Below are 23,689 nucleotides of genomic sequence, written 5' to 3'. Positions count from 1 at the left end.
AAATTGTTTCAGTTATTCTAAATTGGGCTCAGTCTGTAGGCCTAAAAGGTACTCAAAGATTCCTCAGCTTCACCAATTCTTATCACCACTTTAAGTACTATTTATCTCTGATTGCTCCCATTACTGTTCTCACTAAGATTCAATCAATAGCCTCCCACTATCATCCCTGCTTTCTTTTCCTTAAAATAGGGGTTTCCTTCATCTCCAGTACTATAGCACCCAGATCTTTCTCAAAACATCTTCTTAGAGGTAGATTCTTCAACAGATTAGGAGAAGTATTATGTAAATGTTATAATTTTGGGAAATATCCTCCTTGTTGCTTCTACTCTAGAAAAATGCCTGCAGAAAAAAAAAATGCATCAGTGAAAACAGGGAGAAAGCTGTTAGGATAGGAATACAAGAATCCTCAATACCTCCAAACAGAAGAATAAATGAAAAGCACAAGTATGCTAGGCACTTTTCTTTTCTCAGTTTGATATTTTGCTAGTTTTTTGTCCTGGGTCCAAAAACGTTAAATCGGATGCCCTTTCTCTTTTAGTTTAAATTAATTTGACATTAAATATTCTAAATCACAGGAAGAAATTTAACTCATTGTTGACCCATCCCAGAATCTTGCCTCTAGCTCTATATCCTCATTAAAGATTACCCAAGACAAATGCCTTGTCGTAGGAAGAATTTCAGATTCAATTATTCTCTTGGTTCAGTTAATTTACCTAGTACCTACCACTCAGAGAGGCACCAACTTATCTAAACTCCTTCTGGTGGAGAAACAGTCATTAGACTTCTAAACAGTTCTTGATCTGAGAAAACTCATTCAACTAGTGTATGCAAGAAATTTCCACATGGGGTCATTAAACTCTATTCTCAAGATCATGTAAGCTGTTTCTACCTAAATAAAGAGCTAATAGAGTGTATTTAATATGTAACATACAACAGAACTGTAAGAAGACATATCAGCATAAGTAGGAAGTTGCTTTATTATGAAAACAAATCTTTTTGGTCTGAGGGCTATGATTTTGTGGCTCTGTTAAGAATGGCTTGGCACATGTATTTTCTTGTTGATTTTATTTTAAAAAACAGCTTGTTGTACCCTCCTGACTTGGGAATGTCAGCTTAGAAGGGATATATTATACATTGTAGCTCATGCACAAGGGTGTTATCTTATGTGATTCATTTTAACCAAATATAGAAACATTCTTTCCAAGCTTTTCTTAGGCATATGAAATACAACATTGTTTCAATATTAATCCTGATATGCTTTGTATTGTCTTCAGGTCATCTCCTGCTCCTTTTAATTTCTCTGCATTATTGTAATTTTTATTTTGTTCCATTCATCATCCAGAATACAACAATTAGTTCTGATTTATTTTATCACTGTATGATCTTGCAATTTTATACCATATCTTCTCCACAGCTTCTTTGCCCATATCAAGCAGTGTTATTAAATGCTTCCATCCAGTTTTTGCAGTTATCATGAGATACTCTTCATTCTCTGAGCAAAGTAGGACACTGTACCTGGCAATTACTAGAGACTGTGCAAATCTACAGCACACTAAAGTGAACAGAGCATTTTTTTCCTCTCTTGTCAATGGAACAATGCTTTCAAATCCTGCAAGTACATATCCCCCTACAGAAATAGGGTCAGGATTTTCAATCATCATGTACATTATAGTGATTGCTACTTCAAAAACATAATAACCATAGCTCATGTCACCAAAATCTAAAATTCCTGAAACTTTGTACAGTTCCTTAGTGCATCCATCTGATAAGTTAGTCTTTTGTAATAAGATATTGTAGTCATTGAGGTCTCCGTGATTTATGCCTAGAAGGAGGGAAATAAATTGGCATGAAATTTATTTTTTATTTAAAACGGCTCAAATTTTCATTTACATTTTACCAAAATGTAATACCCTGCAAATCACAGGTATATTACTGTATGTACTCATTCATAAAACTAGAGTTCCCCAGAGTGCCTCTGGGAAGTTAAATGCAAATTGCATCTGCTATTTTGGGATGGGTAAACTGCAGTGAATGAACTAGAAAGTTCCAGGATATTCTTGCGTGAAAAGGGGAGGAGCCAAACACGGACTGGCTAGGGAGAGAAGTGATGTGTGACTGTTGGCTGAGCTAATAGAGGATCTTCCCACAAAGAGCCACTGAATGCCATGGCTGAATTGATGTCCTGAGGAATGTTTGCAGCCAGCCCAGAAAGAAGCACCTTTGCAGTATAGGAAAAGACCTAACTTCCATATAGGTTTATTTTGCTTTGCTATGTTTAAGTTATTTAAGTAAAACATCAAACTGTGATATTAAAACCACTTACCGGGATTGCAGTATTGCTATTGTGAGGTGTTATAGCATTGTCTAAAGGAAGAGTTTGTTGCAGTCAAATCTGCTGTATTTAAAGTTATCTGCAAGCTGACTGGGACACAGAGAGCAATCATTCACCAGTAGTTTGTCTATATTGCATCAGAAGTTTGATTCTGTTGTGAAACTGCCTAAAATGGTTGATGATGAGAGAATTGCAAGTTGTTTACCCCTACAGTTGCTTGGAGAGAGCTGCTTATTCCATTAGACAGATTGCTAAATGGACACTGAGGTCTTTATACTGGAGCTCAGGAGCTCAGGAGTTACGCATGCATCAAGGTTACTGATTTCAACTTTAACAAGTAAATAAGCTTCATGTGTCAGCTGAAACTTTGCTTAAATCTGTGGATTACAATTTACCCACTTGGGTTTTGTATATCATAAAGTGACGCTAGTCTACAGTCATTTCTTCTAAAGCATCTAACCTGAACCTCCTGGAATAATCCTTGTTGCATCTCTACTGATTTTTGTGTGATAACTATAATCTGTATAATTGCACTAAAAGATTGTGATTGATTGGTCTATATTATCTGCTGCCGCAGCATTTAGTGTAATGGTCTTTTTAACTTGTAGCAACTGGTTGTCTCCTAAAGTATCTATCCAGTGAAATCCATTTCACTAAAGCACAGTGCCTAAATGTAAAGTGGGATATCTTTATTCAGTGACCTATGTGTGGTGTTGATTTATGTTTGCATATTGGTGAACCAAGATTTCTAAAATGCTATTTATTTTGTGACATGTTGAATAACATTGAATGTTGATGGTATTGAGGTATTACTTCCCTACATTACCTCTACTAATCTGCTGCTGTGGTAAAACCTTATGCCACAAGCAAAGAGAATAAACCCATTAGTTTAAGCAGTTTTAGCCCTGTGTTCCTTGTTTATTTCCAACACTACTGGGGAACCTTCGCCTCTCTACCATACCACCAGGCCTGTAGAATCCTTCCTTACACTACTTCTGGGGTGCCAACCATCTGCCCTGTTACAAAATCATAGAAAGATAAAATGACAGCTGTATTAAAATATGAAATGGTACTCTTCGGCTGTAATTATTTCCTATTTCTGTTCAATACATTCTCATTAACATTGCTTAAGCTGCCTCCAATGTGTGGAAGAGACAGGTGTACTTTAAATTGTCATAAATTCATAATCAATAGCATACTTTTAACTGAATATAACTGTAGTATTTAATCTTTCAGAACGTTATTGTTAATGAGTTAACTTTTTTCCTCAGCAAGAACTAACTTATTCCATAATAATTTTCAAAAGTTCTTCAATAATCAAACATGATCCTGAGAATATTGATTTTATCCTCAACAAATTCTTAATAAATCACTAGCTAAAAAACATATACTGTGTATTTTGCCAAATGTTTCTTGTCGCCATTGCAACTGTAGCCTATGCTTTTCTATTTACCCAGGTACCCTGTAAATGCTGTCCTCTCAATTCACCTATTTGTTGACCATTGTCAAGCTTGTGCACTTCATCATGGTTTGTCTTGATGAAGGTGGGTTAACCTCTGAAAACTGGCCATGTTCCTGGCAACAATAAATTAGTGTTTGCTACATATGTCTGATGTGCTTCCTATTATAGCACATCATTATTGCCACATGTAGGCAACAGACACTCAAATGTTGAGAAATCAATATTGTACCATGGCCTACAGTAGGTGCAGTGCAATAATGCTGCCACCTAGTGGGTGCTGAAGATTTGCATGCGTGAATACATATGGTACAATATGAGAAGTAAAATTGAATGTAGGTGGGGCAGGTCACATGAAATAAATTAAAAGGGGGGAATAAGGTAAGAAAGTAATATGAACTGAAGGCACATTGACAGGTAAGATCTAATTATCTTGGCTAAATTTAAATAAAACTATAGTCAAAATATATTGTGGGATGGTCCCTAATCAGAATAAACAAGGAGTGAAATTAAACTGAAACATGTTATATTCAACAGGTATAATAATATAGTGAATTAATCCCCAAAGCTCTACTTAACCAACCAAGTCTATAGCAATAGGGCCTGACGATTACACAGAAAAATATTGTATTATGCTGCGTAATATGTAAAGGGTTGAGGTTGATTCTCAAGTGCAACAAACAAAAAGATTTCCTACAAACAACAGCATAATTGGGATTTTTTTAGTCCCACTTGAGAACCAATACGGGACAATGTTATTGGTAGTTGTAGTTGATGGTCATATTGGTTCTGCTTTATTAACTGATCAGGTTCAGGGTGGTGGTCTAATTGCCAGGGGTTTGGCCTAAATAAGTCAACGGTGTCTCCAAAGCTTTGCTGGACAATAGAATGTTTCCTAAGAATCACTGGGATAGAGATTCAGAGAAGATATTTTTGAGTCAGAGTTGTGTCTAATAGTAAGAAAAAACATATTACTACATTTCAAACACATTTAAGTCATTCATTGTTTTGAACTTACTGGTAGTGGTGGGGGGGATATTTAAGTCTTAGAAATACTGGGCCTGATTCATTAAGGAAGTAAAGCAAAAAAATGTAGTAACTTTTCACCTTGGCAAAACCATGTTGCATTGGAGGGGGAGGTAAATTTAAAATGTGGGGACAGATTTATAATTTCAGTAGTGTATGTCCTAGATCAACTTCAAATTTCAGTGTAAAAATTAATGTCCTACATGAGAAAACAGCCAGTATTTTACTTATGTGCAAAATAACAAAACTAATTTGCACTCCTCGAATTGTAATTTGGTTTTGTTTAGGAGAAAAGTATTCATTTTTTGCCGTACTTTCCTTAATGAATCAGGCCCATTGAGTTTAAGGAAGTGCTGGGGCATTAAAGATGAAATAGTCAAGAGACAGCAGATACATGAGACATAAGAGAGATAGATTTAGGTGTCATCAGCATAGAGGTGGTATTGGAGATCTAATGAGGTTAACAAGTAAGAAGGTGTAGATGGAGAAGAGCGTAGCAGAACAGATCCTTTGGGTACGCGACGGGTGAGGGATGAGGGAGAGATGTAGAGTCAGGTGTAGAGATAGAAAAGGGGTGCTTGGTGAGGTACGAAGAAAACCAGATGACTACAGGATTACATTAGCCTATAGATTGGAGAGTTTGCGAAAGGCAGTGATAAACGGTATAAAAGGAAGCAGAAAGGCAGGTCAAGAAAGATAAGTTAGGCTGTAGTGTCCCTTAGGTGTAGTGAAGAGAATGTATTTAGTGACCCTAGTGATGAGAGTTTTGGTTGAATGGATGGAGCGAAAAGTGGATTGGAGTGCATCGAGGAGGGATGAGACAACCCATTTCATAAATTTGGGAGGCCAAAGCATTGAGGGAGATAGGGTGGTAATTAAAGAGGCAAGGTCAATGGACATTGTTTTGAGTATGGAGAGATGAGAGAATGTTTGAAGGAGGCGGGGACAATACCAGAGGATAGGGATAGGTTGAGGAGGTGGGCAAGGTTGGAGCAGGTCTCAAAAGAGAGGAAGCAGCGTAGGTGAGAGTGATGGGGTCAGTGCCCAGGGGAGGGCTGGCAAATTTGAGCCCGGGGGGCAAGACTCGATTAAGCAGCCTATTTTAATGGGAAAGAAATGCAGGTGGTCCAGTGACTTAGCCCAAGTTAGCACACTATGGTACCGACCCGGGGGACAGATGCCCCCCTGCCCTCCAACCCAGCCTGCCCCTGTCAGTGCTACAGGTGGAGGGGGGTGATAAGGATAGAAGAGTGTGGAATTCATCTGCAGATATTGGAGTGAAGGAAAAGAAGGTGGGTGGGCTAGTGAATGTGGGTGATAGTGGGGAGCAGGAAGTGGAGATAGCCTCCACAGAAAAGGATGGAATGGGGGACAAGGTGGGTAGGGAGGGTGAAGATGGTGGTTGAGGGGGACTGATGGGAGGAGATGTCATGATGTATGGACTCAATTTTGAAGATGAAATGGGTAGCAAATAAAAGTGCTGAAAGTGAGGAGGGGAGTGGGAGAGAGGCAGTAGTTGAAGGTGGCAAAGATGCGATGGGGGTTGGAGGATTTAGACGTGCATGACTTCCACCAGAGCCATTCCGTGCTACGGGAGAATTTTTGAAGATAGCAGGTAAGCTTGTAGTGCCAAGGTTGAGGTGGGGGCCACTGAAGGGTGCAGCAGGGGTGGCAGAGTCAAAGGCAGTGGTATTGGTCTGATTGTAGAATGAAGCAGCCTAATTGGAGCAAGAATACATAGTGGTGGGGAAGAGAAGAGACCAGGGAGAACGAGAATCTGGTAGAATAAATGGTGTCAGGTTATATCTGGTGAAAGTAATTGTAATAGTCTGTCTTAGATCGAAGTGTCTAGTTAATCTATAGATATGAACATTTTCTGTCGGCTCTCAAACATTTTCTCCCATATCCCCTCCATTTCACCAGATATTGTAATCTATTTCTGTAGATTCTAGTGTCCAAGATATTTTCAACAATAAATTCTTCTCCTTGCACAACGAATGGTGGTGGTGGGGCCAAAATTCTATAAGGAAAGGGGCTATTATGAAATGGTTTAAGCAAAGAAACATGGAATACCGGATGTATTTTCATAGAGGCTGGAAGTTCTAAGTGGAAAGCAACTTGATTAATTGTGACAAAATGTTAAATTCTCCGCTACATTTTTTACCTAATTTCAGAGCAGGTATCTGTTGTTTGACATTTTTTTTGGAACGCCTCGATCAGAAACTATATCATCTAGTATGTCATGAAGCCTGAATATTTCCTGAAACATAAGTTCTGCAGTCTGTTCAGCTGTGTGTACTCCTTTGGCAGAGATATGAGCCATCTTAGTAAGACAATCCACTACAACTAGGATTTTTGCCATCCCTTTTAATGTCATACCTTTTGAAGGTGTTAGATCGACTATAAAATCCTGGGACGAGATGGCATAGGAGGATGTTGGAGTAAACCCAGTGGTGAGTTGCGTGGAGTCTTGTTTTGGGACCATGTCAGGCATGATGAAATGTATCTTTTTACATCTCTTAAAAATTTGGCCACCAGAAGGAATGTGCTAACAATTCTTGAGTCTTATATGCTCCAAAAGGTCCAGCTGGTTTGGAATCATGAATTAATTTTAATACTTCTACTCATACTCAATCAAATACATAAAGGCGATGAAGTTTAGTCCAGTAGCCATTATGACACAATAAATAAACATCTGTAGAAGGATTTCTGAGGAAAGTATCAGCATCATAACCATTTTTCAAAAGGGAGTGTTAATCCATAGAACCATTGGCCCCCAATCACATCTGCCTGGTATCCTGCTCACAAGCTTCACAGCTTAACCTGGACATCTGGACACTCTGTGCCTGCAGATCATCTCACCTGTCTGATATCCAGCTCACAAGCCTCTCAGCTCTATCTGACAATCCAGACATCCAATATCTGCAATCTATTGTCTACCTTGGAAAACCAGGGTCCCCAACTTCCCAGCCAAACCTGTTTACCCAGACCCACTTGTACTTTCAGTCAACCTATTGTGACACAAATCTAGTGCTTCCTTCGTTACTTGGTATCCTTGGGTCCTGTTTCACGGTTTCTATGGACTTGCGTTATCTGTCTTATCAATTACAACTATACAACGTCTCACTTTTACCTGAGTGACCCATTTTTAAAAGAAACCAATTTGTTTCATTAACATTACGCTCTGTGGTGTTCATACTAACAATCCTGACACAAACAATAATTATAAAGAAGATCTTCATCTTATCATTTTTGCATTGTGTAGGTTGCATCTGAAAAGAAATGTTGCACTTTTTAGGAAATCTCTATATAACAATCACCATTGTATTTTGTAGGCAATGGTGGAGGTGAAATTTGTCATTATGTTTTTAATGTTCCTGCAATTTAGTTATTTGTTTTTGCCAAGTGTTAACAAAGGTTTCTAGTTCTCTGATCTTGTTCAGAGAAATACAAGCAAACTCTTGCAACTCTTTTATTTGGTTCTGCAGAGTAGTACCTCCTGCAGACTCTTTATTTTGGCCAGATTATTCTGTCCAGACTAAATTGGCATCCAATGGCAAGAAGGAAGGAAGAACACAGGCAAGTAAATAAGGCAAAGTTTTGAGGCAGAGGCATAGTTAAGGACAATCCGGGATTGATACACAAATAATGGATAATTGGAGGCAGAAATTCAGCAACAGATACTAGATTACTGGCAGGAGCACAATAACCACACATTAAGGAAAGAAACAGCCAAGGCTTTAATAGGAGTCAAAGGGAGGAGCTAAAACATACTGAAACATCAGGAGAATAGGAGCTATAACACAGAGTAAAGGCAGGGATCTGTCCAGCAGCCAGAATTGCTCACTCAGCAAAGCAGCAGTCCCCAGTGAGTTTGAATTCTGACAGTAAGTTTAGGGTATGGGGAAGGTGAGAGGTGTGTGGAGAAGCTAAAAGAGAGGAGATGGTGGTCATAGAGACAGAAAGGTGAATTGTTAAAGTTAGAGACATTAAAGAGGTGGGAAAAGACTAGATCAAGGAAATGGACACTGTGGTGGGAGGAAGAGGAGGTCCATTGAGATAAAGGAGGAAAGGGAAAGAAGTTTGGAGGCAGCAGGACCAGAGGGATTGTCTATAAGACCATTAAAGTCCCCCATGATGAGGAAGGTGTCATATGCAAGCCAATTTCTAATCATATAAAACTGCAAATATGTGTTTGTGAATTAATTCATAGTAATAGGTTAGTGTGGCTCAGATAAACTCTGTAGCCAGCCATGGGTTAAAACCTGAAAGGGGGTGGCTAAATTAATGCACCTCAAATTTTCTCAAAAGTCATACTTACAGGAGTTATGTAAAGTATGTAAATGAAGGGAAACTTACGTCCTGCTGTGTAGAGGTAATATCATCTTGTTAGGACTTTCTGTTAGAAAGTTAGGCCAGTGTAAACAAATTTTGACTTGAAAGGTGTTTGCAGAAAGGTGTTTGCAGAGCGGTCATAAACAACTAATTTGCATTTACACAGACTTGGTCCTGACATCACACTGTAAGGAGGGCTTTTGATACCTGCAGCATGTTTAAAATGTCCTGTAAATCTAACAATTTTGTTCACTTTTGGGAGTGTACCATTTCTGTTGTTCCCTTTTATTTTACACAAAACTATTGTATTATATCTTTGAATGCCATTATGTTAATTGTTTTTCATCTTAATCATATAAAATTACACTTAATAAGTTCATGTCTCTGTGTTCTTATGAATTCAGACTTGATTTTACAATGCTACATAGTTGAAATGGAGGAGATCATTTGGTTTATGTTAACTCTGTGTCAAGGGACTTCATTGTGGTTTATGAAAGGAAATTGTGATTTAGTGTAAAGGTAGAAATAAAGTTTCTGGGTTTTTGGTTGAGGAGGGATAGTGGTATCGGACTGTTTTTCAGGATTTCATCTAAGCCCCTTATATCCAGTGAAGGGCAATCTTAATGTTTAAGCATACCAAGTCATTTTGGACAATGCTAAGCTTCCAACTTTGTGGCAACAGTTTGGGGGAAGGCCGTTTTCTATTCCAACATGACTGTGCCCCAGTGTACAAAACAAAGACATGGTTTGATGCATTTGGTGTGAAAGAACTTGACTGGCTCACACAGAGCCCTGACCTCAACCCCATTGAACACCTTTGGGGTGAACTGGAACTGAGATTGCGAGCCAGGCCATCTTGTCCAAAATCAGTGCCTGACCTCATAAATGCTCTATACAATGAATAGTCACAAATTTCCACAGAAACACTCCAACATCTTGTGAAAAGCCTTTTGAGAAGTGTGAAAGCTGTGATCGTTGTAAAAGGGGGACCAACTCCATTTTAAAATATATGTATTTGAATACAATGTCATTACAGTCCCTGTTGTTGTAATGGTCAAGCGTCCGAATACTTTTGTCCATATAGTATGTCTTTATTTGATATTATATTTAATCTATAAAGCACCACAAATAGTTCACATGGCCATATATAGGGTATGTTTTTAGACTCTACTAAACAAATGTAGTAAGAAGAATTGTAACTTTGGATTTAGGGAATGTGCTCCAGTGTAGAGAAGTTTTGTTATCATGTGTGTGTGGAGTAACTTTAACTAAAGGTGGTTCTGCTTTTCTGGAGATAAGTTGAAGTCCAATCGGTCTATTAAAGTCCTTTCAGAAATTTTGGCTGTTAACTAACCTTTATTTACTATTGCTATCTGCAGCGATAAGAGATGCCGTAACGGAGAAATGATCGCAACAGTGAAAGAGTGTACTTCCAGGTACTGTGCCAATCTGTTCTCTGCACATGCGCAGCTATTGAACTTGGGGGAAGGTGTGGAGGAGTGTCAAGCAGAACTTCCCTCTCTGACAAGGCTTTTACTATTGGGAGAGAGATGCTAACGCCATCTGAAGGTGATGTTAACTATGAGAGACAAGCTCCACAAAGTTAACGTTTTCGGATCTTGCTAAATTGCACAAGTCCACTGTTCCCATAGAGGATTAAAGCAGTGGTCAGGAAACAGGGTTAAATTACCCCAAATATGGTAAAAATTAAATTCCTGGGGGTAATGCTGCCGATTCACATGCTGTCAGTTGGATTGTAGACCCCTTTAAATGTGAAATTGCTGTTGTACAAGAAGAGCCTCAAGGGTTGGCAGAGGCACTTCTTCAGCTTCGATGAAATAATTAAGCACGTATTGCATTTAAAAAACAAAGCAGATCTGTCATATTTTGGGATGTCAACAGCTGCAAAGGCATTCAAAATTGCACATGAGGAGGCAGTCTGTTGCAACAACTTACCTTTGTGAACAAGGATTTTCCACTCTAACGAACATAAAAACAAAGCAGAGAAATCGATTGGATGCTGAAGACTTTATCCAAATTGCTCTGACATCAAAATGCCCCAATATTGATGCTCTCGTATCAAAAATGAAGTAACATCATTTCTCCAAAACCTGAAGTTTTGAAGTTGAAGCTTTCAAAGAAATTTTGAATAGATTCAATAAAATTTTGAATTCCAATCATTAATAATATATGATTTCCTTCCTTTCAAATCAAGGGGGTAACGTCAGCGTATCTAAATATATTTTGGAGTAAAAGGTAAAAAAGTTCCCTGACCCCTGGACTAAAGGAACAGCATAAAGAGTGATACTTTACTGAACACCAGACATATCTGTGATATATCTGGCATTACACTGTTGTTGAATAACCCCAATACTAACAAGTGCCTTAATTTGGCAAAATAATATTTGATAAAGAAGCTCATGAGTATTGTGAATGAATTTCTTTTCCCCTGAGCTGCATGTTATACAATATACTTTACAAGCTCTAAACAGTCTCCTTGACAAGATATTTGCATTTTTACTTGATATATTTAACAAATAATAATATAAATATAAATATTGTGTTTAGGATAATTTTATTTTTAATAGGAAACCCCATAGGTGAGACTACTGCTCTAATTTCTTTCCTAGCTATCTCATCCACATTCATCTGATACCATATGTAGGCAATGTCATTCCTTAGACATCTATATTTATTTTTAAATATTTAGAATCACTTTTACATGGCTATTATTTTCACCAACAAATAAAGAGTATATAGTGAGTAGTTGTCACGAGCCGCGGTGGTACGCCACATTCTGGCGTGATCTAGCAGCCGGGCGCGTGCTCTATTTCTATGCTCTGGTTTTATTCTTTGGGATTATCCTTGTTGCATAGATGCAGGAGGGTGTAGTGACATTCTCCAACTCCAGGGAGAGCTCTCATATTATTTAAACTGGTTCATTTATATTTTTATACATGCTTCCTGGTTATCTTATTACCTATGCTAGTTCCCAGCTAGTAATTAATTAGCAGCCTCCTGAGACTCATTGTCAGCCCTGTCCTCCTCCTTTCTGATTTGTCCATCATAGTATTTAAGGCAGTGAGGACTGGGCCTCACTGTTGGTTATAGTTCCTGCTCTGTGTATACTTACCTGCTCCCTGCTCAGTTCCCCTTCTCTGCCTTTGGATTGATCTTGCTGTGTATAACCTTGGACCGTGTACTGGACTCTGCTGTATTGCCTGTGACCTCAATCTCTGCCTGTTTCCTGGATTTGTTGTTTGCCGCCAGCCCTGACCTTTTTGCCTGGACTTCACCACCGATGTATGCTGTTTCACAATATCCCATGGTTCTCCCCAGTCAGTACACATCTCACGACCCTCTGTCTGTCTGCAGCCAAGTCTGTTCCCACCACTAGGGGCTCCAGTGAACACCAGACTTTCGGAGCAGATTCCGGGTTTTGTTGTACTGGCTGGAGGGGTTCCTGACAGTTGTGTACAGTTAGCTCTGTATTTTGTAATGTACAGTGTGTTAGTGAGACGCTAGTTAAACTAAATTCATGTTGGATGTAAAGGCATAAAGGTAGCAGTTTGGGGAACTAGGATGTGTAGGATGACATTTGTGTCTTCCTGAAATTTTTCTATAATTTAAACGTATAAATATATGCAGTCCAGAGAGTCAGTCTGATGTTGTGTGCCCAGGTATATTTGCAGTTACAAAGTTATCTTTCCATATTTCTGACATTGTGCATTGTCACGCATTAATTGCAGCAGAATTTGGCCTAGAGTTGCAGAACAGATAATTATAGCACTATTTAATCAGTGAATCTGAGCCATTGTGTCAGGGACCCATACCTCTTATGCAATCGGTGCAGCCAACCCAGTACTGGAGTAGGAAACAGATATAGTACACTGTGTAACTCTTTGATTGCAAAATATGTAAAGGTCAAGAACATAATACTTACATCTGCGAAAGGTTTTCAAATTTTGCTGCACAGAAGCTTTATATTGATTGATGACTACTTCAATTTTTTCACGCAAACTCTCTTCCTTAACAGCATAAATGTACTTTCTCAGCAATGGGGTGTTTGACAAGTTCCAAATAAAATCACCACGATGAAAATGTTCCTTAAATGGATGCTGGAATTTCTGAAATGGGCAATATATTGTTTTCAGTAAAAAAAAAAATAGTCATCGATGATCTTGTTGCTTAAATTATTATTCAGAGCGCCAATAAAACATAGTTTATTATCTATTAGTAGTGAAGACATTAGGATAGGTGGGTATTCAGTACATGTTGGACAATAAACTCTCCTGTAGTTTATGCTGGAAATCCATTCACTACAACACTAAAAACATGGAAATAAGAATATTTGACAAAGTAGGCTGCATAATTTTTGTCAAGAAAGGAAACCGAGCTGAATAATACACGGTGCCCTCTATGTTATGTGTGATCACATCTAAACTTAAGCAACCTGCTTAGTAGTGACGATTGTGGAACCGAATCAAGCCTATATCATCTTGAGACACAAGTGACTATTGTGCTTATATCAGAACCTACAACCATTGTTAAGTGCTCTCTCTAGACTAGAGATGGGCAGGCTCGGTTCCCCGAGATCCAAACCCACCCGAACTTCGCCTATCCGAATACCGAGCCGAGTAGGCTCGGTACTCTCCCGCCCATTCGGAATCGAAATCGAGGCAAAACGTCATCGTGACGTAGTCGGATCTCAGAGCTCGGTTCTCGCGATATTTGAAAAGCATAAATACCCGCCTCCACAGCAATCCATCGCCATTTGACAGAGGGAGAGAGCAGGGTTAGGTCACAGGCTGTATTAGAGCAAGGACAGAGCAATAATTGTACACCTTATTCTTTCTATTATTATTTCAATTCTATTCTATTCAATTCTATTATTATTACCAATTCTATTAGCAATTGTTAGAGCAGGAAGAGAGGAGGATAGAGAATGCATTTTTTTTCAATATTTTGCACTACAAGTGCTTTGGGGTGTCCCATATTCCCCAGTGTGAAACAATAATTTTTCTGGCTGCAAAAAGTCATATTTTGCAGCACTATCTATTCAATATTTTGTGCTTTGGCCTCTTTAAAATGGATTCAAAGCAGTCCACATATGAGCAGGATCAGCAAGCAGGTGCTGCAAGCAGGTGCTGGCACCAGTCCTGATGGTAGTGTTCCCAGCACACCATCTGGTAAAGCCTATGTAAAAGTACAAAAAAACACACACCAAAATTTTTTTTACTGTATTGAAGCGAAAAAGAAGTGTAACTTAGGAAAAGTTAACTGCCGCTAAAAAAAAAAATTGACAACATGCCATTCTACACACGCAGTGGCAAAGAAAGAATGAGGCCTTCGCCTTTCTATATTAGTGGCAGATCAAAAAATGTTACTGAGCCTTCTTCTTGTACGGTCACTTGTGACCAAGCAAGACATCTACTGTTACGCGGGAAAGCCGAGCTGCGAGAAAACAGTAAGGCATTAGAGGATAATGTATGCTCTTATTTAGAAATTACACCAATCTCTGTGGAGAGTCCATCCAACAATGGTATGTCTAATCGTGAGCATTCTGTTTGTGTACCCATAAAGAAGGGCCCTTTCAGCAGTTCCGAGTGTAGCCGGTGATACACAAATTGAGGATGCCACTTTGGAATTAGAAGAGGATGAGGGGGAGATTTGTGTAGGCGATGAGGGCGCTAATGATGATGTTGATGAGGATGATGCAGACACATACCAAATTGCCTTACTTAATTTCTATTTATATTCTACAGTCTATAACGGCTGAATAGTTTTCTATTTTACTCCTAGTGGAGAAGGGGGTCTGATGCAAACAGATACCAAACTGCCTTTGTCCATTTCAATTTATATTGTACAGTCTATAGCGGCTGAATTTTTTACTATTTTCTACAAGTGGACGGGGGCCTATAGAGACAGAAACCAAACTGCCTTTGTCCATTTCTTTATATATTTAACTATAAGTGTAGGGTGTAATATACACCCAAAAACAATGGCTGCATTGCCAATAGGCATAGATGGAGAGGAAGACAATCTGGTTTGTGTGTAGAATTTAGAGATGGGCGGGTCCGGTTCTCCGAGAACCGAACCCACCCGAACTTTGGGTATCCGAGTACCGAGCTGAGCAGCTCGGTACTCTCCCGCCCGTTCGGAAACCAAATCGAGGCCGAACGTCATTGTGACATCGTCGGATCTCGGGGCTCGGTTCTCGCGATACTTCAACTTTATAAATACACGCCTCCACAGCAATTCATCGCCATTTGACAGAGGGAGAGAGCAGGGTGTAGTCATAGGCTAATTAGAGCAGGGACAGAGAATACAATATTGTTCTTGCAATTGCTCTAACCAAAATCGCTAGTGCAGAGAGGAGGATAGAGGTTTATTATTTTTTCTTCATATTTGGCACTCCCCAGCGCTTTTGGGGTGTCCCCCATAATTGTGCATAAATATTTCTGGCTGTCAAAAGTTATATCTGTCAGCAGTATCTACTAAATAATTTTTAGCACTCCTCAGTGCTTTTGGGGTGTCCTCCCTAATTGTGCATTAATATTAATGGCTGTCAAAAGTCATATCTGTTAGCAGTATCTACTAAATAATTTTTGGCACTCCTCAGTGCTTTTGGGGTGTCCTCCCTAATTGTGCATTAATATTTCTGGCTGTCAAAAGTCATATCTGTTAGCAGTAACTACTAAATAATTTTAGCACTCCTCAGTGCTTTTGGGGTGTCCTCCCTAATTGTGAATTAATATTTCTGGCTGTCAAAAGTCATATCTGTCAGCAGTATCTACTAAATAATTTTTAGCACTCCTCAGTGCTTTTGGGGTGTCCTCCCTAATTGTGCATTAATATTTCTGGCTGTCAAAAGTCATATCTGTCAGCAGTATCTACCAAATAATTTTTAGCACTCCTCAGTGCTTTTGGGGTGTCCTCCCTAATTGTGCATTAATATTTCTGGCTGTCAAAAGTCATATCTGTCAGCAGTATCTACTAAATAATTTTTAGCACTCCTCAGTGCTTTTGGGGTGTCCTCCCTAATTGTGCATTAATATTTCTGGCTGTCAAAAGTCATATCTGTCAGCAGTATCTACTAAATAATTTTTAGCACTCCCCAGTGGTTTGCGCTCAGAATGGATTCAAAGCAGTCCACATATGATCTGAATGAGCAACCAGGTTCTGTCACCAGTCCTGATGTTAGTGTTCCCAGTACGTCATCTGGCCAAGGCGATGTCAAACAACAGAGTGTTTTCAAATTAGTGCAAAAAACAAAAACCCAAAAATTTTTTACTGTATTGAAGCGAAAAAGAAGTGTAACTGAGCAAAAGTTAAGTGACGATAAAAAAAAAATTGCAAGCATGCCATTCTACACATGCAGTGGCAAAGAGAGAATGAGGCCTTCACCTTTGGCTATTAGTGGCAGATCCCAAAAAGTTACCCAGCCTACAATTGGTGCACAACTACTGTTACGCGTCAAAGCCGAGCTGCAAGATAACAGTGAGGCATTACAGGAGAATATTTGCTCTGATTCACAAATGACAACAATCCCTGTGGAGAGTCCATCCAACAGTGGGATGTCTAATCGTGAGCATTCTGCTGATGTGTGCCTTAATAGCCCGAGTGTAGCCGGTGATACCCAAATTGAGGATGCCACTTTGGAATTAGAAGAGGATGAGGGGGAGATTTGTGTAGGCGACGGGGGCGCTAATGAGGATGTTGATGAGGATGAGGTTGTTTGTGTAAGTCCTGCACCAGTGGCAGCAGTTCTGGCACGTGACAAGAAAAAGGCCATTGTCATGCCTGGGCATAAAACAAAAAAATCCACTTCTTATGTGTGGAATTATTTCTACCCAAATCCAGACAACAATTGTATAGCCATTTGTAGTGTATGTCAAGCCACAGTCAGTCGAGGGAGGGACCTTAACCATCTTGGAACCTCGTCTATGTTACGCCCTTTAACGAGAGTTCATGGCAAAGTGTTGGGAAAAGCTGAAAGTTCTTCCCAAAAGAATACAAGCACTCCCTCATCAGCTACGACCCTCCGCTCACCGACATACCGACAGCTACAAAATACACCCACCACACCATCCTCATCAATATCCTCAGTAGCGCTCGGAGTTAGCCCGGCATCCCACTTAAAGCTGGATGACTCCGGCACTTGATTCCTCTGAAGAAAGCGTTAGTCCTGCTGCTGCTGTTGCTGCTGCTGGGGGTGAATCGTCATCCCAGAGGCAGGTTAATAAAATGAGCAGTCCTACATTTCAGCAATTAACTGTGAAACAATCATTTGCGAGGGGAAGCAAATATGACAGCAGTCACCCAGTCGCCAAGCGAATCACAGACGCCATGGCTGCAATGTTAGTGTTAGATCTGCGTCCAATCTCCACAATAAATGCAGCTGGTTTTTCACAGTTAATTGAGGTTTTGTGTCCGCGTTACAGAATTCCATCGCGACACCATTTCTCCCGTAAAGCTATTCCACAACTATACCAAAAAGTGTGTAAAAATGTAGAGATTGCGCTGAAAAATGCCATTCTGCCCACTGTTCACTTAACCACAGATATGTGGACAAGTGGAAGTGGCCAAACCAAAGACTATATGACTGTGACAGCCCACTGGGTTGGTCATTCACCTTCACCAGCAGGAACAGCAGCAGCATGTACACCACTAGGTAACATTTGTCACAGGCAGGCCACTCTTTGTATCACCGGCTTCACTAACAGGCATACGGCTGACAATTTGTTACGCAAACTGAGAGATGTGATTGATGCATGGCTTATACCACTCGGACTCTCCCCAGGGTATGTCATTTCAGATAACGCCAACAATATAGTGCGAGCATTACAGCTGGGTGATTTCCAACATATTCCCTGTTTTGCTCACACCATCAACTTGGTGGTGCAGAGCTTCCTACGAAATAACCGTGAGGTGCAGGAGATGCTTTCGGTGGCCCGTAAAATTTCAGGCCATTTCAGGCATTCAGCCACAGCATGTAGGAGATTACAGCAGCTCCAAGAGCAGTTTAACTTGCCCAGCCACCAACTTTAGCAAGAGGTGGTAACTCGGTGGAATTCCACCCTGTACATGCTTCAGAGGATGGAGGAACAGCGCAAAGCCATCCAAGCATATTGCACAAGTCATGACATTGGGAAGGGAGGGGGGATGTATTTCACTCTTGCACAGTGGGGAATCCTTTCAGTGCTGTGCAAGGTGCTGAAACCATTTGAAGTTGTGACATGTGAGGTCAGTGCAGACTCTGCTAGTTTGAGCCAAGTCATTCCTTTAATTAGACTATTGGAAAAGCAGCTTGAGAAAATGAAGGAGGAGCTGAAAGCAAGCAATTCAGCAAAGTATGTTGGCCTTGTCGATCAAGTACTTAATTCGCTTCACAATGATCCTCGAGTTATTAAGATCTTGAACTCGGATCAGTACGTTTTGGCCACTGTGCTTGATCCAAGGTTTAAAACCTACATTGAGTCTTTACTTGTAAATGAGCGAGATGTGAGCTTTTGCAAGGAGCTATTGCTCAGCAAGTTGGCCGCTGAACTGGGCCTCGGCTTGACGACGTGTCCTCCTTCACTTTCTCAAGCTGTTGCTCGTAAAAAATTAAATTTCCAAAAAAGAAGCAGGGAAGACACAGGGGGCAGACCAGAACAATTTAACATCTGGGCTGGTTTGAAGGATTTTTCAAAAAAATGTGTCACTTTGCCCATAACTCCATCCAATATGAGTATAAACATGCAAAGGATGGTGGAGGATTACTTTCAAGAGGTAGTTGATATGGAAATGTCAGACAGTCCCTTTCCTTACTGGGAAGAAAAGCAGGCCATTTGGAAACCCATGTACAAACTTGCTTTGCAATACCTAAGCTGCCCACCCTCCAGTGTGTACTCTGAACGAGTGTTCAGCACAGCAGGGAACTTAGTCAGTGATCGCCGTAGAAGGTTACTTCCCAAAAATGTGGAGAAAATGATGTTTATAAAAATGAACTACATCTTCCACGAGGAAGGCCTTCACCATCCAAGACATCCAAGCACTGACTGTTCTCTAATGGCGGATTCAAGCGGCGATGAATTGATAGTCTGTGATGATGACGTACACACTGATGAGGGTGAGGATTAAGCTGAAGATGATGCCGATAACATCTTTTTAAAACTTTCTATGTAAGTGTAGGGTGCAATCTACCCCCAAAGAGGAAAGGGACTTGTGGCATTTCCATATCACATACCATCTTGAAAGGCTGCTGTTAGGGCAATTTATCCTTAAGGGTAGGGTGTCATAGACAGAGTGACCCTAAACTGGCTTTGTCCATTTTTCATAATATTGTACAGTCTCTAATGGCTGAATTTTTGGGTATTTTATACAAGTGGAGGGGGGCCTAGAGAGACAGAAACCAAACTGGCTTTTTCCATGTCAATTAATATTGTACAGTCTATAATGGCTGAATTTTTTGGTATTTTATACAAGTGGAGGGGGGCCTAGAGAGACAGAGTGACCCCAAACTGTCTTTCTCCATGTCAATTAATATTGTACAGTCTATAATGGCTGAATTTTTTAGTATTTTATACAAGTGGAGGGGGGCCTAGAGAGACAGAAACCAAACTGGCTTTCTCCATGTCAATTAATATTGTACAGTCTATAATGGCTGAATTTTTTGGTATTTTATACAAGTGGAGGGGGGCCTTGAGAGACAGAAACCAAACTGGCTTTTTCCATTTCTTTACATATTTAACTATAAGTGTAGGGTGTAATATACATTCAAAGACGATGGCTGCATTGCCAATATGCATAGATGGAGAGGAAGACAATCTGTTTTGTGTGTAGAATAGGCCTACCAACGAAGAATTAAACTGTTTTTTTGGATGATTTATTACCTCAACAATTAGATTACTTGTCTCTAAAACAGTTGGAGCACTAAATTGGGTTAATTTAGGCCCAAAAACATGGATTTTCCAAAAAAATAGCAAAACAAAACCAAACAAAACCAAAACCAAAACACGCAATGGCGGTTTTGCAAAACCATAACCAAAACCAAAACACGACGGTAATCCAGATCCAAAACCGAATCCAAAACCAAAACACGGGGCTCAGTGACCATCTCTAGTAGAATTAATGACGACCTACCAGGAATTAAACTATTTTTTTCATAGTTTATTAGCTTTACAATTACCTTACTTATCCAAGAAACAGGTAGAGCACTAAATTAGGTTATTTTAGGCCCAAAAAATTGATTTTTAAACAAAATTGCAAAACAAAACCAAAACACGCAAGGGTGGTTTTGCCAAAACCAAAACCCGAAGGTAATTCAGATCAAAAACCAAAACACGGGGGTCAGTGACCATCTCTACTCTAGACGAAGTACGTTTATTTGGATTTGCTGTTACATACAGAGGAATTCATATACAAAATCATACAAAACTCTTTCTCATATATTAATCTTGCTAAGAAACTGAACAGCTGTTCTTTGCAGTTTGGATAATTACAGAACTTTTAGCCACTGAAGACAATTTTTTAAGTCTTATACTGAATATATATCTGCTCTTCAGCTATTTTTGTGTTTTTTTTTTATAAATACAATTATGATTTTTTTTTTTAATACAAAATGCATTTATATTTATGAGCCAGTTCTTCAATGTGATATCTCTGTCATGATAAGATGTATTGTTTTCCATTAGTAGGTACTGTATATTGTAGTGTTTAATGTGGTTTCCTTGTTTGTTAAATTCTATTGGGACTTGACATTGTCTTTTTTTTACAGCTGCAATCACTTATGAACCTACTACTTATTAGTAGCTCAATGCCGAATCTTTCCCTAAAGAGTTGTCTGTAAAGCATTTCCTGACAAATGAGGGCTTCACCAATATAAGGAAAAAGGACCATAACCAACTTGCTATGTTTGGGAGTGAGTCAATGTGGCCATGCCCTTTAAGAAGATCTTCAACCACCAGTAATATTAAGCAGTAAGGCTCCGTGTTCACCAGCTAGCACAAAGGCAGGGTCTGATGTCCGGCACTCCCACTGTTTGTTTGGTACTCTGGTGCTTCAGCAACATTCCTCCTGCACTGGAGAAATGAGAATTTCAGATCTATTGATACTTCTGTGTGTACTTCAATGAGCCCTACATCAAGAGCACTTGATAGGATGATTAAACATCCACTGAGGTGTGATTTTTGAAAATATACACCAATCAACAGAATTTGACCATACTTACCAACTTTTGGAGCCTGCTTACCGGGAGGGGGCTCCATAATGGGCGCGTGGCCATGCGAATCACGCCGTTAGGCCACACCCCTGCCAATATTTACCCATTTCAGCCTATCAGTGGATGGGGTGGGGGCAGGATGACACTTTTAGCCCCGCCCAAACCCACTTCACAAACAAGGTGAGCTGGACCCGGTAGGTTGCCCTGCTCTCCCAGGAGTCCAGGAGAACTCCCAAAAATTTGGGAGTCTCCCGGACATTCCGGGAGAGTAGGCAACTATGAGTTTGGCACAAAGCTGAAAGTAGAAACTGTGTTTATTTAAAACATAAGCAACACATTGAGCATCAATAGAGTAGAAATTCAGCAAAAAAAAGTTATAAAAATAGATGTTGTTTGCTTCCAGGTTATTTGAGGCCTGTCCCCTTGAATTATAGTATCAGTTATAGTGTTTCAAATAGGTCACAATAAGCCTCATTCATTAAGGAAAGTAAAGCAAAAAAATGAGTTACTTTGAACCTTGGCAAAACCATGTTGCACTGGAGGGGGAGGTAAATTTAATATTTGAGGACAAATTTATAATTGGGGTAGAGCATGTCCTAGACCAACTTTTAATGTCAGTGTAAAAATAGAGCTATCAAGTATTTGCATCCTTCATAAAAAAAACAGCCAGTATTTTCCTTATGTGCAAAATAATAAACTCATTTTCATTGCAACATGGTTTTGCCAAGGTTCAAATTTAATTTTTTACTTTACTTTCCTTAATGAATCAGGCCCAATGCTTTTAAAAATTGATAAATTCAGTTAAAACTATATTTTAAAATGTGATCTTGAAAATACTTTATTTCATCAGCTTTAAAATAATACTAAACCCCACATTTTACACAGTCCTCCACCACCTAATCTAAAACCTCTTTACATACCACTAAACCCTACACATTAGACTTTCACTCACACTGTGCACTAATATTGCTATTCTTAACCAGTAGGCATTACCCAACCTTTATCACTTAAAAATATTATAGTAAATACATAAGTAAATGTTAAAATGAAATCAAATTTTCCAAACTCTTCACTAAAACAATGATTTCAAGATTGTACACAGTAAATGAATTATGATTATCATTAAACATTAAATAGAATCTATAAAAAGAATGTGAAAACAGCTAATTTCATAGAATTCTATTTGTTCTATCTTAAGTATATTGTAGAATCATAAATCTTATTCCATTTAAAGATATACCAACATTCATTTGTGTTTTATCTCTGTAGCTGAATTCTTGAATTTGAGCCCCAGTTGTGTTATAGAACACAACTGGGGTGGGGTGGATATGGTCATGGGTGGGGCTCACTCATGACCATACCCACTCTCTTTGATCTTCAGGATCCTTACAGCTTGATTATTTTGCCATGTTACACCCATACTTTACACTATGGGTGTATTGGCAGCACGGTGGCTTAGCGGTTAGCACTTCTGCCTTACAGCACTGGGTTCATGAGTTTAATTCCCGACCATGGCCTTATCTGTGAGGAGTTTGTATGTTCTCCCCGTGTTTGCGTGGGTTTCCTCTGGGTGCTCTGGTTTCCTCCCACACTAAAAAAACATACAGGTAGGTGAATTGGCTGCTAACAAATTGACCCTAGTCTGTCTCTATGTTTGTTAGGGAATTTAGACTGTAAGCCCCAATGGGGCAGGGACTGATGTAAGTGAGGTCTCTGTACAGCGCTGCGGAATTAGTGGCGCTATATAAATAAATGGTAATAATAATTTATAATAATAATATTCTACCCTGCATAATCCAATTCACATGCTTTTATGGCAAATTAAATGCATTAAAATAAAATATATCAGGACAAAAAGATTTAAATCCAACTATGACCACATGCTTAAGTGGAGGTTTTTTCAGGGCATTCCCTACTTAACAGAGAGGCAATAGATTCTCTCCTGTTCACAAAATACATGATTTTAAATGTCCTCAGAGGAGGTGGGTATCAGGCATTTGTGTGTTCTTTCAATGATATGTCTTATGCACTTTTCAGGTATTTAATATGCACATGAGCATTTTTATATGCACAAATCCCAATATAATAAACCATTAAAATGTACAAATGTGACATATTAAATAAACAAAGTCTTGATGTCACCTTGCCCTCATGAGTTATCAAAACTATTATTATTGCTCGATCAGCCACTATTTTAGAAGAAAATGTAAGTTTAAATTAAATAAGGAAGTAATGCTAAAGTATTTTAAGAAGAACTTCAGCACACAATCTCCACACAGTCAACAGATTCTACAGGCAAATATTGTTTACCAGGACATTAAAAAGTGAGTAA

At 39.3% G+C, this 23,689-nt stretch overlaps 1 protein-coding gene across 1 annotated transcript in view; it reads right to left on the bottom strand.

Moving 5' to 3' along the window:
* Positions 1-959: 959 nt before the first annotated feature.
* The window catches only part of LOC142149957 (hydroxylysine kinase-like), a 73,125-nt gene continuing 50,395 nt past the window's right edge, over positions 960-23,689 (bottom strand). The window contains exons 4-5 of the mRNA XM_075205233.1: positions 13,096-13,279; positions 960-1,822 (exon numbers count right to left, since the gene is read on the bottom strand). Of these exons, the coding sequence (XP_075061334.1) occupies positions 1,353-1,822; positions 13,096-13,279 (654 nt within the window). The 3' untranslated portion in view covers positions 960-1,352. The remainder of the gene's footprint in view (positions 1,823-13,095; positions 13,280-23,689) is intronic.

Source organism: Mixophyes fleayi, chromosome 4, assembly GCF_038048845.1.
Source record: "Mixophyes fleayi isolate aMixFle1 chromosome 4, aMixFle1.hap1, whole genome shotgun sequence".
Taxonomy (NCBI): domain Eukaryota; kingdom Metazoa; phylum Chordata; class Amphibia; order Anura; family Limnodynastidae; genus Mixophyes; species Mixophyes fleayi.
Note: the sequence above shows the minus strand (reverse complement) of the source record. Positions and strands in the feature narration are given on the sequence as shown.